This window comes from Parasteatoda tepidariorum, chromosome 10 (assembly GCF_043381705.1).
Source record: "Parasteatoda tepidariorum isolate YZ-2023 chromosome 10, CAS_Ptep_4.0, whole genome shotgun sequence".
NCBI lineage: Eukaryota > Metazoa > Arthropoda > Arachnida > Araneae > Theridiidae > Parasteatoda > Parasteatoda tepidariorum.
In genome coordinates, this window is record NC_092213.1 from 10585291 (window position 1) to 10599841 (window position 14551).

The following is a 14551-nucleotide window of genomic DNA, read 5'->3' on the forward strand; positions in this document are numbered from 1 at the left end:
GCTTTTTTGTTTTGTTTGCTGTAAAGAAAAATTTTTTAACAAAGAAATAAATGAATGATGAGAAAGAATGTGAGAAAAATGTTTTAATAATCAAATTATTGCATCCAATTGAAGATGTATCCAAAACTTATTAACCTAAACATGCTTTTAAATCTTTTTAAAATAAACGTAATTTAATTTTGTGAATTTAGTATTTAAAAACCATTTTACCGTTTACAATTGTATTTATATGTTGAGAATTTTTTTTTGGTTAAGCAAAACATTTTTCCTGCTATTAACATAGAAAAATTCTTTAATTTTTATTACAAGAATAATCATTTATAGCTTTATGCGCTAATTTTTGATTTTTAATTTCAAATATAACGTTATTCAAATTATAATGTTGTAATACCAAAAACGCTTCTAAAAATATGATGTCTCTTCAATAGGACACTATATCGCTAGGGAATCAGTTCATAGTAAATTCCACCTCTATTTGTATTTCAAAATTTAGAGAAAAGCAAGTTCAGGTACACAAAGTAAAAAGGAAACCATAAAGTTCCGATTCTGAATTTTTTTTCATTTCAAAAGGATAGAGAATCGTGGCAGGATTACGCAGTGGGGAAATTATCCTGTCATAATTTGTTTGCATTTTGGAAAGAAAAAATAATTTCTGGCATTTGGTACTCTAGGTTTACCTGAACTCTCGTTTCTCTAATTTTTTAAATGCCAATGGAAGAGAATGAGAATTCGCCATGAAGAGTTTCTCAAGCAGGATAGCATTCTCCCGAGGAAAGCATTTGAAGTTCCAACACTGTTCCCTTGCAGACTAAATTAAGTATTGTCTGGCAATTACAAGATGAACCCTCATCTTAAGAAACAGCAATCTTATTGAGAGCTCGTTTCTTGATTGCTAGACACATAGCTGCCAACTCTATTAGATTTACAAGTAGACTACTGGTATAATAAAATTTCTCCTAGTTTTCGTACATTTTAGAAAATTCCCTAAAACTGAGTAAGTTTCCTTAAAAGATCCTTATCAAAATAGAGTTTTTACAAAATTTTTTGTTTGCTTGACTATTTAAATAAATATTATTAATACATAATGAAGCGAGTTTCATCATTTATAATAATCAGTTTAAAGCTTTTTTTTTTCTGTTCTAAAATTTTCAGTTTATTTCATTCAGAATTCCTGTTTTAAACTAATTTTAAAAAATCTTTCAACTATCAATAAATAAATTACTTGTTTATTAGTATTTAAAATTATGAGTTAATTATAATAAAAATATTCAAATTTAAGTTTATTTAATGTCAATCATAAATGGAAAATATTGCAGACCATTTATTGTGTTTAGTAAAAAAAAAATATATATATATATTTTGATGACAGTAAAAATCCTTAAAATTCCCTATATGTAATATATTTAGTGAATTATGTAACAGTTATCAGGAAGTTTATATGTCATAAAATCTACTAGATTTTTTCCTATCCATGTTGGCAGCTATGTAGACAGCTATGAATTTTCGATAAGCAGGAATTGTCAAAAGTTATGCTCTATAGGTTATATATATACATATAACCTTTGCTTGTTAACTCAAATAAAAATTATTAACTAAGTTTCTTTTCCATAAAGGGAGGGAATTCCCAAAGCGTATGAAGTAATGCAGGGGTGGCGAACCTTTATGCACCAACGTGCCATTTTTCAAAAAAATTGTTTAATGAGGTCATAGACGTGCCGTCAAATAATTTTGACTTTGTGATTATTGGGAAAATAAAACTATCAACTCAAAACTCTTTATTTACTATGAAAAAAAAAAAAAAAACATTTTGCAGTATCTCAGTTATACGCATAATTCAACTTAAAGTAACATCAGTGTGACTTCTGTTGTTGCAGATTAGATGACAAATAACTGAAATTAGGTTGCAAGATGTTAGTTTAAGCAGGACCGTTAATTTTTTTCTTTTTTTGCTCTTTATTTATTGTTAGCTTGTTTTGTATGCTTATTAATTGTTTTTTTTTTAATAACTTATATTAGGTTGTAAGATGTTAGTTTAAGCAGGACTACAATTTTTCTTTTGCTCGTTATTTATTGTTAGCTCGTTTTTTGTGGTTATTAATTCTTTTTTTGGCATTAATTGTTAATTTTTGTTAATTGTTTTCTTATTTGTTTTTTGTGAATTTCAATTTAATTGTTAATATGTTTTATAGTGAAATTTGTGATCGGTGGCGTGCCCAGAATATTGTGTAGCGTGCCATTTATGGCACGCGTGCCATTGGTTCGCCACCCCTGAAGTAATGTATCCTGCAAGGAAGGCTATATCCCTAACAGTTCCTAAATTTAAGTAAATTGAGTTCATTCTATGTTGTTGTTGGTCATTAAGGTAGAGGGGGTATGTTCTTGTTTTGCAGTAGTGCTACCTATGGCCAAGAATTCGACTTCTGCCCCATCAGTTTATAGGAGGTATTCTCCCACACATTGTAATTTTGACCTGAACCAGAGAGCGATCAATCTACAATTTAGTATCCCCAAATGTATTGATTTATTATGGGAACATGGAGGACTTTGTGACCCTACAGATTTACATGCACCAGTCACTATTTACTACACAGGTAGTCTTCCGCCAGCTGGATTCGAACTCCCTTTCTCACAAACAAGCGGCCAGCGACTTGCAAACCAGGCTATCCCGGCCTAATTTGCTCTATGAATTAATTTTTGTTTCTTTAATATGTTTTATTGTAAAAGTGTTAACTTGTTAAAGTGTTAACTAATTGTAAAAGTGTTAACTTTTGTAGTAACTTGTTAAATAAAAAAGATATTTTAATGCTACATTTTTATTTTATTTGGCACATAAAACCTCAATAGTATCATTACAAATAAAAACTATACAAAATTCACCAAAAGTATAGTTTAAAGTGGAGATAATCAGTAAAAAAAATATTCACGATTAAAACACATTGTAAATAGATATTTAAATGCAAATTTTATATTTACAAATATTACACATAAAATAATTTCGATGGTTACTTACTTAAAAAATATATCAGGCAAAATGTTTTAGATTTTTCAAAACAAAAATAAATTTGATGTTTACTACATAGTTAGAAAATATATCAAACACAAAAAGTTTAATTATAAACACTTTTGATTTACAGATCAAGAAAATAAATTTGATAATTACTAATATAAATTTAAAGAATTCAAAACGAACTCAATTATGAATGTTTTTGTAATCCAGAAGTAAAAAAAAAGTTTAATAATTACTTAAAAAAAAAAAAAACAGGCAAAACAAATTTATTATTAAATGTTTTTGATTTTTTTAAAATACAATTGATACATAAGCCTTTTTTGAAAGATTGAAAAATGCATAAATTAAGAATAAGCATTTAATGTTTTTGAGACTATTAATTTTACAGTTATCCTCTTTAATTACAAAAAATATTGAAATTCAAATGCATTGAAATGCTTCAATTAAGTTTAAAATTTATATTAAAATTGTATCAATTACCAAAACTATTTTCTTGTTTTAAAATCAGCATGAATCAAAATACAACTCATTTTGTTTTCTTTTTTTTATAATTCTTGTTTCAAGAGAACACTATCAATTAAAATTTGAGTAAAAATATATTACATTCGTAAAGTAATTTTCTGTTACATTGAATTGAAAATGAACTTATACAAATCTCTTACCAAAATTGTCCAATCTCTTACTGCAAGAATCTGACGTGATAAACCTACCCACATCCGAAGATGTAAGGTTAATAATACAACCTTTTCACATGATTAAAGTTCTTGGTCGTTTTTTAAGTGGGCACAAAAGTCATCACTAAAGTAAACATAGCAGCTGTAGCCAAGATAGCACTGAGAGTGTAGCGAGCATGCAACAACAAAGTAGCACTGTCCATTTTCCACACTCTACTATTGACAGCTTTTTGAATCATATGCAAAAGGAACCTAACATAAAATTGCAAATCAATTAATAGTGTTTCTTTCTAGAAATTGATGAATAGAAAAACATTTTGAGACAAACAATCAAAAAAAAAAAAAAAGATTGGATCTACGATTTAGTTTAATGACATCTTTCCTTGCTTGCAGGCTTACGTTTATTTTTTAAAATCTGAATGTTGCATTATTCTTAGAGATTGTTTTTAAACTTGTGTATATCATCATCTTCAGTGATTTTTGACACACCTGAGATGTAACCGACAAGCAAAATTTTGACCGAAGTTAGACGGGTAAAAGTAGTCGAATTTCAATTGGAGTTTTCAACTGCATGACTATCCAAGATTCAATCGTTTCTTACAAGCGAAACGTTATCGCCGAGACGGAAATTAATCATACATCGAAATTTCTATCACTTTCTTAGTATCTAGAATCCTCAAAAATTTCAATTGGTGCTTTTTAAAGTATAATAATATTAGTTTTCTGTCCCTTAAATATAGTTTGTCCGAAGTAAGAACTCCCTTAGCCATTCGTCTAGACCCGTGGCGGTGACTATGGTAACGAGGTATAACTATTTCAAGTAGGGGTGTGGGGTCATCGCTTACGAAAGGTTCGGATCGGCGAGAGAAAGAGAATATTTTTCTTCGGTCTATTGTGCAATCAGAAATCATAATCAGAAATATTTAAATATCAGAGTAAAATCATGTTTATAAAAGCTTTTGTAGTAACCTATATATTATTTAAAATTTAGACAAATCAAATGTTGCGTTAAATGCAAAGGAAAACCANAAGTCTTTTAGATTGCTGAACGGTAATAGGATTCTAGCTAAATGTTCATTATCGCAATGAATTATTTTTTCAACAATAAATTTTTTTTATCATTCTTGACAGACAATTTGTCATCTTAGTGGATGTTGTGAAATACTTTTCTTATATTTTTAACTTTTAACACGACCCAGAAATTAAAGTAACTTCCAATTTAAATATCAGAGTAAAATCATGTTTATAAAAGCTTTTGTAGTAACCTGTATATTATTTAAAATTAAATTGAATTTAGACAAATCAAATGTTGCGTTAAATGCAAAGGTAAACCACGAAAATGTCTTTCAGATTGCTGAACAATAATCGCATTACAGCTAAATGTTCATTATCGCAATGAATTGTTTTTAAACCATTAATTTTTTTTTATCATCCTTGACAGACAATTTGTCATCTTAGTGGACGTTGTGAAACACTTTCTTATATTTTTAACTTTTAACACGACCCATATATCAAAGTACCTTGTAATTGAAATAGAGGAGTAAAATCATATTTTGAAAGACTTTTTGAATAAAAATAATTAGAATTTTCATTACACACAAATGAAAACCAAGAAAACGTTTTTCTAGCAAACTAATTGTACGCTAACAGGCAATAATGAGACTATATCTCAGCAATTATTATCATTTTCCAATTTCTTGTGTTTTATATGAAATATAATGTTTTGATTAGCTTGGAATGTTTACTAAAATGTTCTTTATGTTATTTATTAATTTTTTGTAAATACATGAATTGTGTTTTACTTTATTTGAAATATTTGAATTTCAGAATGATATAAAGAATTAAATTTGAATAACATATTAGTTTTTTTTTTTATTGTTTATTAAGTTTAAAATTTACGAATTATAAATCTTTAAAAAAAATCAGGAAAAAAAAATGTGTCATAAAATTTGAGAATTGCAGATTTTTCTGGCAAAGAGACTGAATGTTATCAATTCTTATTTAATCATTACAACTTAAAAAAATCAAATTAAAAAAGAACAAATTATGTACAGCTGCAATAAACAAGCACCGCAGTTCACTAGAGGGCGTGGTTATAGAGTACAAACTAGTTACTAGACCAGTGATGTCAACGTTCACCGTGACGTCCTGGTCGAGTGATTGATCTTTCTGCCTTTATATCTATGTATTGTGTTAGCCACTTAGAGGCGGGAGGGGGAAGTTCTTACTGTAGACAGTTGTAGTTCATTTACGTCGCACTAGAGCTGCACAATGGGCTATTGGCGACGGTCTGGGAATCATCCCTGAGGATGATCCCGAAGACATGCTATCACAATTTTGATCCTCTGCAGAAAGGATGGCACACCCGCTTCGGTAGCCTGACGACCTGCATGCGAAGTCGAGCACTTTGCGGTAGAGCAGTTTAACAAGGACCAATACCGCACACCCTCGGTCCCTACGTGGTCACCCACCCACACACTGACCGCAGCCAGTGATGCTTGACTTCGGTGTTCTGATGGGAACCGTGTCTTAACGATCAGTCCACTGTAGACCGATTGTACAGTATTTGTTGTATTATCGACAAAGGAAATTTGTCTATCAAAAGTGTGACCATTTTCCAATTAGCTGGTGGTATTATATCCAAAATGAAGTTTATTTATGGAGTTAAGTCATTATTAACTGAAGCTATCCCTAATGGGGTTTATTATTATAAATGGAGTAAATGGAGATTTTACAAAGATCAATTATTTCCTGATCACTACAAGCAAAATTTATTGCAAAATAATTTATGGTTAATATAAATTATAGAAAAATATATTTATATAATAATATAATAAATTGATGTATATTAAAATATAATAAATAATAATATAATATAATAAATTTATAATATTATTAGTCTATGGTCGGGAGGGTAAAGGCTTCTTACGAAGAATCGGAGTAGAGAGAATTTTTCCGACTCCGGTCGAAATTGTCGTCGAATTCGACTTTGTACGTTCCTGGCTACTAAATTTGTATAAAAACAATAGGCATATAAAAACAAAGGGGAGGTGAGAACAGAGGGTAAGGGAACTTACACAGATTTAGATTTGACTGGAACAATTATTTCAGGCAGTAAACAGACACTATCTATGATGTCTTTATCACAGGCAGATTCTTGCAAAGGCAGTTCTGAGGATTTATTGTCTGGAGGCAAAGAGAGGGAAGACTCTATAAAGCTTACATCACTGAAAGACAATGACCCATCTTCATTATGAGAAAGGACAAAAAACACATTTATAACATGGTGGCAGAAAATAAATCGTGTAGGAAATAAAAAGCAAGGCAAAGTTGGTTGATAACTTATAAATATGAACAATTATTTTATTTATTAAGGTTTGCACGCATATTATCCACATGATACTGATAAACTCTAGAAATAAATTATTCTACAGAATTAACCGGAGAACAATTTTTGTTGTTTTCTGTCGCAGATTTTTTAACGGATTTTGGATATTTTCACGTCATTAATTTCAAATCTGCCATTAGTTTCTCTCTTCAAACTGCAGTTTTTTTAAAAAAAATGAGATTAGTTTCTTTTTGTAGTCGAAGTATGACGTCATATATAACAGGGAGTCACGTAACTGTTGCAATCAACTTCTAGGAAAGTTAGGGCACATCGTCAGGATTAACAGTGCATGGCTAGAAGCGTCGTCACACGCCGCTAGGGAATAAGATTTCCCACTATAGACTGTTCTGAACAGGTCGAAATAGGAAAGCATCCCAAGCCACGTACGACGACATTTCCACGAATGATTTCTGATGCGATTTTAATCCTTATGATGTGCCCTAACTCCTCTAGAAGTTCGTTGTTACTTTTAAGCAACACCAACACCTGTTATACATATAACGTTTTTACACTTGTACATTTCGACAAAAAATAGACTAAAAATGTCATTTTCTAAAAAAATCTGTAGCTTTATGAACAAAACTAATTTCATATTTGAAATCCCCACACACGATCAAGTTTTCGTACAAATGCAACAAAAAATTTGTTCCCCGGTGTTATTCTCAAAATAATGGATTCAGGGTTGCTTTTTTTTTAAAGGGGTTGTTAACTAATATTTAGAAATGTTATGCTATTAATATTTTTGTTATTTATGTTATTAATATTAACATCGCATAAAAAATAGCTAAACTGATTTTTCAAGTTTTTTTTTTAAAAATATCATTCGAAATAACGTCTGTTAGCGAATAAAAAAAGTAAATATTTTCGCAACAGCCAGCTGTAGGCCAAGGGGATCATGGAGGACGGGTTCGACAATATCGACATAAACGGTATGAGTGAAGCTATGTGTTAAGATTTGGTCACCAACCGTTCTTACTTCTAGACAAGCTGACACTTACGTGAATTCGTTCATACAGCTGAGCTTCAAGCTGGCACTGAAGATAGAGCTCTGTCCTAGGCAATGGAAACTCAGTACCTCAACCACTGACACCCAACACAGCACTTAAGAGAAAATCACATACTTTTTCAACTGATATGACTTATTCATAATTGTTAATGTTAAATTTATTTAGCCAGTAGCGTGTTGATAGTGTGAAGGCTTGGGGCATACGCTACCAATAGCTGGTCCTGGGAAAGGGAGACGTAATTATGAAAAGGGAAGAATATTTTTATTCACCAATAAAAACGGTTTAGAGCCTCTTTTACAGAATATTCCTCTGATTCGATTTATATTTTTAAGATATATAAAGCTGCTGAACAAATAACTGAAGTACTTTACGCGTCGAGCCGCGATAGTCATGTTTTTAACGTACTGAATTGTCATTGAATTGTGAAGAATTCACAACTGAATTGTGAAGAACTGGAGCTCAATCCCCTTAGGCAGCTTGAAGTACAGTAAACTTCAGATTGATGGGTACCAGCTTGTATCGGAAGTAAAGGCGGCATGTGCACAGTTTCAGCCACATTCCCGTCATTATGCAGCAGGTCATGAAATCCCCGCAGTGATAATTTGAATCAGAATGACGTGACACATAACTTATGTGACGTCATCAGATCCAACTTAATTACCGAATTGTTTGGTCGCTCGGTGTAATATCTCTGAATACCTTTGCAAAGACTTCGAATCAAGACTGCAATATACGCACTAATTCATATAAAATATTCTTAATACACAAATAGTATGCCTTAATCATGCAAAGCAAATCATATCCTTTATGAGCTTTTTCATTATAAACGAAATGCGTGTTTTAGAAAATGGACAATGATCGAAATGCTCCTCAATCAATGTTCAACCCAAATTTAGCAACTAAACTAGGAATTCAGTATTTACCTTTCGTTACTTTTTTTTAACGCTGTTTTTCGGAGTTCTGCCGCCAAGAAAAATAAAAAAGTCATAGTTTTTTTGCCTTACACTTGAAGAAATGGGATGATTTTAAACTATATATATAAATAATCTGGAAGAATTATTTGGGCTTTAGAACGGACAATTAACTTAAATAATTTAAAAGTTACTAAACTTTTTTAAAAATCGCCAATTTCCGAATTTTTTCAACTCGAGAAAAATTATCAAAATCACTGCTTTATTCTTAGTTTTTGCAAATTTTCATGTGCCCAGGTAATGCAGCATTGGAGTACGTTTTCAAATATTAAAAAATTAAACCACAAACGCTTTTCATTTTCATAAAACTGGGGCTTTTCTCCATTTTGCGCCATTTTCAAAATAAGAGTATATAGCTCTGGCTTTAGATAGGCTAAACTCGACCTAACAGTCATGAGTAACAGTTGCAAACTCACAGCAGTTACAAAAATAGCATATTTTTCGCAACTAAGCACCATTTCACATTACGACGGAGCTTTCGAAAAACAGCCTTAAACAGTAAGCATAATCATTACGAAGCAAAGTGCCGGACTTAAGGGTCGGTCGGAGTAGCTGGATATATGACACATATCATTTTTCAGGAATCTCTTCGTATTCAGAACACCAAACGATAAAGTGTTTTTAAAAAATTTAAATTCGAACGATGTCAATTAAAATAACTACTATTATAAATTTATAGGACCCGTGAAAATCTGATTTTTAATATATTTGGAAAAAAAAAAGAAGACTAATTTAAAAAAAATTCATTCAGTGATTTAGGCACTTGGATGACATCATATTACGAATTTAATCGGATCCATTAGTTTATTTTCTAAAAAAGAACAATTTCCATGAATAAAAGTTTAAAAATCGAAATAAATGCTTTGTCCAGTTTTTTTTTATAATCTTTCAAAAAAAAAAACAAAAAAAGAAACTATGCCTATTTTATTGAACTCCCATTTCGAACAGTTTCCATTTTTTTAAACACGTATTTTGAACTGTGTCTATGTTCGTAGACGTGAATTTTGAGCCGTGCCCATATTCGTAAAAGCGCATTTTGAACTGCGCCCATTTTCTTAAACGAACTTTTTGAGCTGCGTTCTTCTTAAACGAGCATTTTGTGCTATGTCTATTTTCTGAAACGAGCATTTTGAGCTATGTTCTTAAACGAGCATTTTAAGCTATGTCCTTCCTAAACGAGCATTTTGAACTGTGTTCATATTCTTAAAAGCGCATTTAGAGCTGTCTACATTTTCTTAAACACGCATTTAGAGCTGCGCCTATTTGGAACTCAAAATGCGTGTGGCCCATTTTCGTATACACGCATTTTGAGTGTCCATATTCTTAAACTCGCATTTTGAGCGAAATACAGAATAAAAAGTTTACCAACAGTATACAAATAAAAATATCTCACGAAATTATTTGCAAAGATTTTTCAAGAAAGAAAAGCAAATTAAAAACTAAGCATGCAAAATTCAAAACTAAAAAGATGTGCAAAATAAAAAAAAGCTTTTTTTTTTTCATGTATTAAGAAGCATTGAACGATATAATCCGCACCTACTGTCTTTCGCAGAGTTCTCTTCGGACACATCTTCAGATTTTTCTGGACATTCACTGCCCTCTTTGCTGATCGTAGATTCTTCTGATTCTGTTCTGGATAAGCGGGATGCTTTGGCGAAACTTCGAAGGAAAAAAATACAATTTTAATTGATACTTATGTTAAAATTACAAACATAAATATTCGGATTTTCTTTTTTTTTTTTGAGTTGTGTTTAAGTGTAAATAGCAATAAATACAGCTTGTTGACAAGAGTAATAAAAAAAGGACTAATGGCAGCAGAACATTCGAAACATTCTTTAAACCTTTTCGGCAATAAACAAACCAAAAACGATTTTTTTTTTGTACTTAGGACTAATAAGGTGCACTAAAATGTATGCTTCAGGTTGTTCTAAGTGGCTGTATGCAGACTGAAATCTAGTGCATATTTCGAGTTCACTAATTTAGACATATTGTGTATTCTGAGTTTATAAGCGGAACGAGTTGGCGTCTTTGCTTCGGCTTACGTCGGTGATATTACCACTGCAATTCCATTGGTCGAATCGAGTGAGAAAAAAAGCACATTTATAGATGAAGTCACATACACACAAAAGAAAAAAAAAAGCATAATGATCCTCTCAGTCGAATGGAATCAATGAGTTCGAAAACCAATCATCTCCAACAAAACTAACTTTACAGTAGAGACAAAAAGCTGAATAGTTAAGTATCAGCTTCATATATACACCGAAGAGCCATTACATTATGACAACCCTGCTAATAACATGTAGGACCACCTTTAGCCCTCAAAACTGCTAGCACCCGCCGTGGCATTGATTCCACAAGGTGCTGATAGGTAGTCTGAGGTATCTGGTACCAAGCGCTCACCAACTGGTCCTGCAATTCCCTCACATTGCGAGGGGGTAGCGTGGCAGCACGAATTTGGTTTTTTAAGTAGGAACACAAATGCTCTATTGGATAAAGGTCAGATGAATTTGGGGGCCAAGACATGACTTGAAAGTCACTGGAATGTTCCTCGAACCAATCCATGACGATTCGACCCTTATGACATGGTGCATTGCTGGGGATGGTGTTGGTAAACACCATCCCCAGCAGCAGAAACTGTTGCCATGAATGGGTGAACATGGTCTACAACTATGTTAAAGTAGCTAACAGACGTCCGGGATTGTTCTATGAGGATTATGGGTCCTAATGTGCCCCATGAAAACATTGTTCCTGGGGGAGAAACCATGAAAACCTGGGCGAGCCGATTGTTATAGATGGAGGCGGAGGGTGGTCATAATGTAATGGCTCTTCGGGGTATATAGAGCTATTTTTTACTGCTCAAAATATACTATACCAAGTAAGTGGACATAATTTTTTTTAATATCCTACTATGTATAAACGTCAGCTAAACTTAAAAACGCAAAAATCTCAATTTTGAAAAAAAAAAAAAAAAAAGTGCAGATGACTGGTTTTCGGACTCATTGATTACATTCTTATTTGTAGCGCTGTGAGAGAAAAATATCACAAGTTTCTTTTTTAAGTAGTTAATTGGTAGGAAAAAAATTGCCAATTTTTTACAACTAATTGCAAAATAGTAGTTTTTGTTTTAGCAAAAATAGTCATCATAATCTCCTTTTTTCCCCAAAATAATAATTTTAATTGCCAATGGTAGCCCTTCGTTTGCCAACATAATAATCTGTTCCTTGGATAAAATAAGTCCTTGTTAAAGTAATGAAAATTTGTAAAAGTACCTTTCTTTTCTCTCTGTTTTCGTTTCCTGTTTCTCGTTGGTGGTGCTGAGTGTTTTTGCCTGATGATGGCTGGAAGACTGATGATGTGCAGCAAGGGGTCCGACAGGAAGTGATGAACGTCTACTTTTGGGAGACACTGATCCAGGATGTGGCGGCTTACCAAACATTGAGGAAGACGATTCAAAATTGTTATTTAAAAGACAAACCGAACTCAGGAGTCTTGTTTTGGATTCCTGCAATATAAGGATGAAACAAATCAATTAGATTAAAAGATTGTTTTCACGCGTGTAAAATACTTTCTAACTCTCAAAATCTCACACATATGAGATATGTCTCCAAATTTTACACATGAGATATCTCGATATCTTACACGCATGAGACATCTCGATATCTAACACATAAGAATTATTTTTAGAACACAAACGCTTTACAAAGTCAGTTCCAAAATTATTTGTGACATTTTTTTCTGTATTCAAACAATCGCTGATAGGGTGACGTGGTTTGGTACAATACTGACGTGATGACGAATAAATTCAATAGTCCGACTTTACAAACATAAACTACACAGTGGGGAGTTATTCGAAATGGGTCACTACGTGCGGGCTACTAAACTGAGCTGTCAGGGAAATCATCAGCGAAAGATATCATTACGTTCGGACGACTGAAAGATCAGATTTTTTGTTTATGGTAACCCGTGCGGAGGCCTTCTTTTTTCTAGTTATGAGCCGGCTTTTAAATTGAAGGATCTGTCGTTAAGCGTTTCAGCGAATAATATGTCAAAAAGTGTAGTATCGTGTTTTAAGAAGAAGCATGTATTTTGCATTTTGGTGCAAGATAATAAAAGTTTAGTTGTTTTCAGAAATGCTTCTACCATAAGGTAAACGTCAAAACCTTCCTCCAGGAAACCTTCCATTGACTTTAACCAATTTACATGTAGAGTGCGCAAGAAAAGGAGCACCCCGAATAACTTTTGATCAAATATTTGGATTTTTATGAACTACGATTCAACTCCGTAGCCTTGTAAGAGTGAACCCAACCCATGAGACGTGGGAACTCCTAGATCAAGCATTGGGACTCTTTGATGGCTCGCATTTTCGTTACATGGACAGGAAAACTACGAAACTCTACCACGGTTAACCTGACGGCAAAGGGATTCTAACCTATGATCCGCCGACGACTGACTAACTTTGGCGTTGCGAGAGTCAGAATTTGTATCAATCCGCCATGGCAGGGATTCGAACCTGGCTCACTTGGTTAGGAGACGAATGCTCTATCCCCCAGGGGTAACGCAACTAACATTAACTAAGTAGTTCATTTAAAATCAGGCTCTCGAACCATTAAGATTGAGTCATAATAGGTTCGGGTAATTTATTTATATATTTTGCGTTCCGTACTCAGAATTTCAAGAGTAATTATTAAAGTATTTATCAATTAAGCATGCAGCACTCTTGGGGGTAGACAGTTAAATTAGCTTTTCCCTAATCCATCAGTAGCATTCAAAAACCTTATTCACCGGAAAAACAAAAAGAAAGATCATCCAAAGCCGCATATTTATAAACAACAACAGCAAAAAAACTCTCACTTACACTTTAAAAATAAAAGTTTTCGTTTAGGAAAGATGACTTACAATGGAAGCACGATAAAATTTAAAAAAAAACAAAAACAAAAAAACAAAACAGATTTAACAATTTTTTCTCAGTTAACATTGAAAAAAAAGAAAGAAAAAACATGAGATTAGCTGTAAAGGAATAAAATAGACTTCCTTCAAATTAGGTAGTCACAAATAAGGAAAATGTTTTTAAACACAGAATCACAATTAAATTAAGACAAAGGGGGGGGGGGAATTACGAAACACATAAACATTAAATTTAACATGAAAGAAAATTACAAACAAAAGACCATATTAACAAAAAACACTTTAACATAAAAACACACATATTGTGAAGAAAGATTTTTTTTTCTTCGTGAAACATATAGGTAGCAAAACGTTTCATTTGCAAGTTATGAAATAAAGGGTAAACCAAATTAACGAGTTACAATATTCTTTAGAAAATCAAAACATAGACCATATTTAAATTGTATAAATTTACTAGTGGGCTAAGTCCCCTGTTCGCTGCCGCTCATCAACCCTGATGATTCGCAATAATTGCTGTTTCGTGGTAGAAACATTTTTTCTACTTAAATTAAAATTATTCACTTAGTATATACACCGAAGAGCCATTACATTATGACCAC

General features: G+C 32.3%; 1 protein-coding gene across 10 annotated transcripts in view; it reads right to left on the reverse strand.

Moving 5' to 3' along the window:
* Positions 1 to 2797: 2797 nt before the first annotated feature.
* Positions 2798 to 14551, reverse strand: part of LOC107454143 (inositol 1,4,5-triphosphate receptor associated 2) — a 137166-nt gene continuing 125412 nt past the window's right edge. For 9 of the 10 annotated variants that reach the window (XM_043049824.2, XM_043049821.2, XM_043049822.2 and 6 more), the window contains 4 exons: positions 12317 to 12549; positions 10584 to 10706; positions 6759 to 6908; positions 2798 to 3933 (listed from right to left, as the gene is read on the reverse strand). In XM_043049824.2, coding sequence (XP_042905758.1) covers positions 3783 to 3933; positions 6759 to 6908; positions 10584 to 10706; positions 12317 to 12549 — 657 coding nt within the window. In that variant the 3' untranslated portion in view covers positions 2798 to 3782. The remainder of the gene's footprint in view (positions 3934 to 6758; positions 6909 to 10583; positions 10707 to 12316; positions 12550 to 14551) is intronic. The other variant, XR_011637879.1, reaches the window with a different exon arrangement.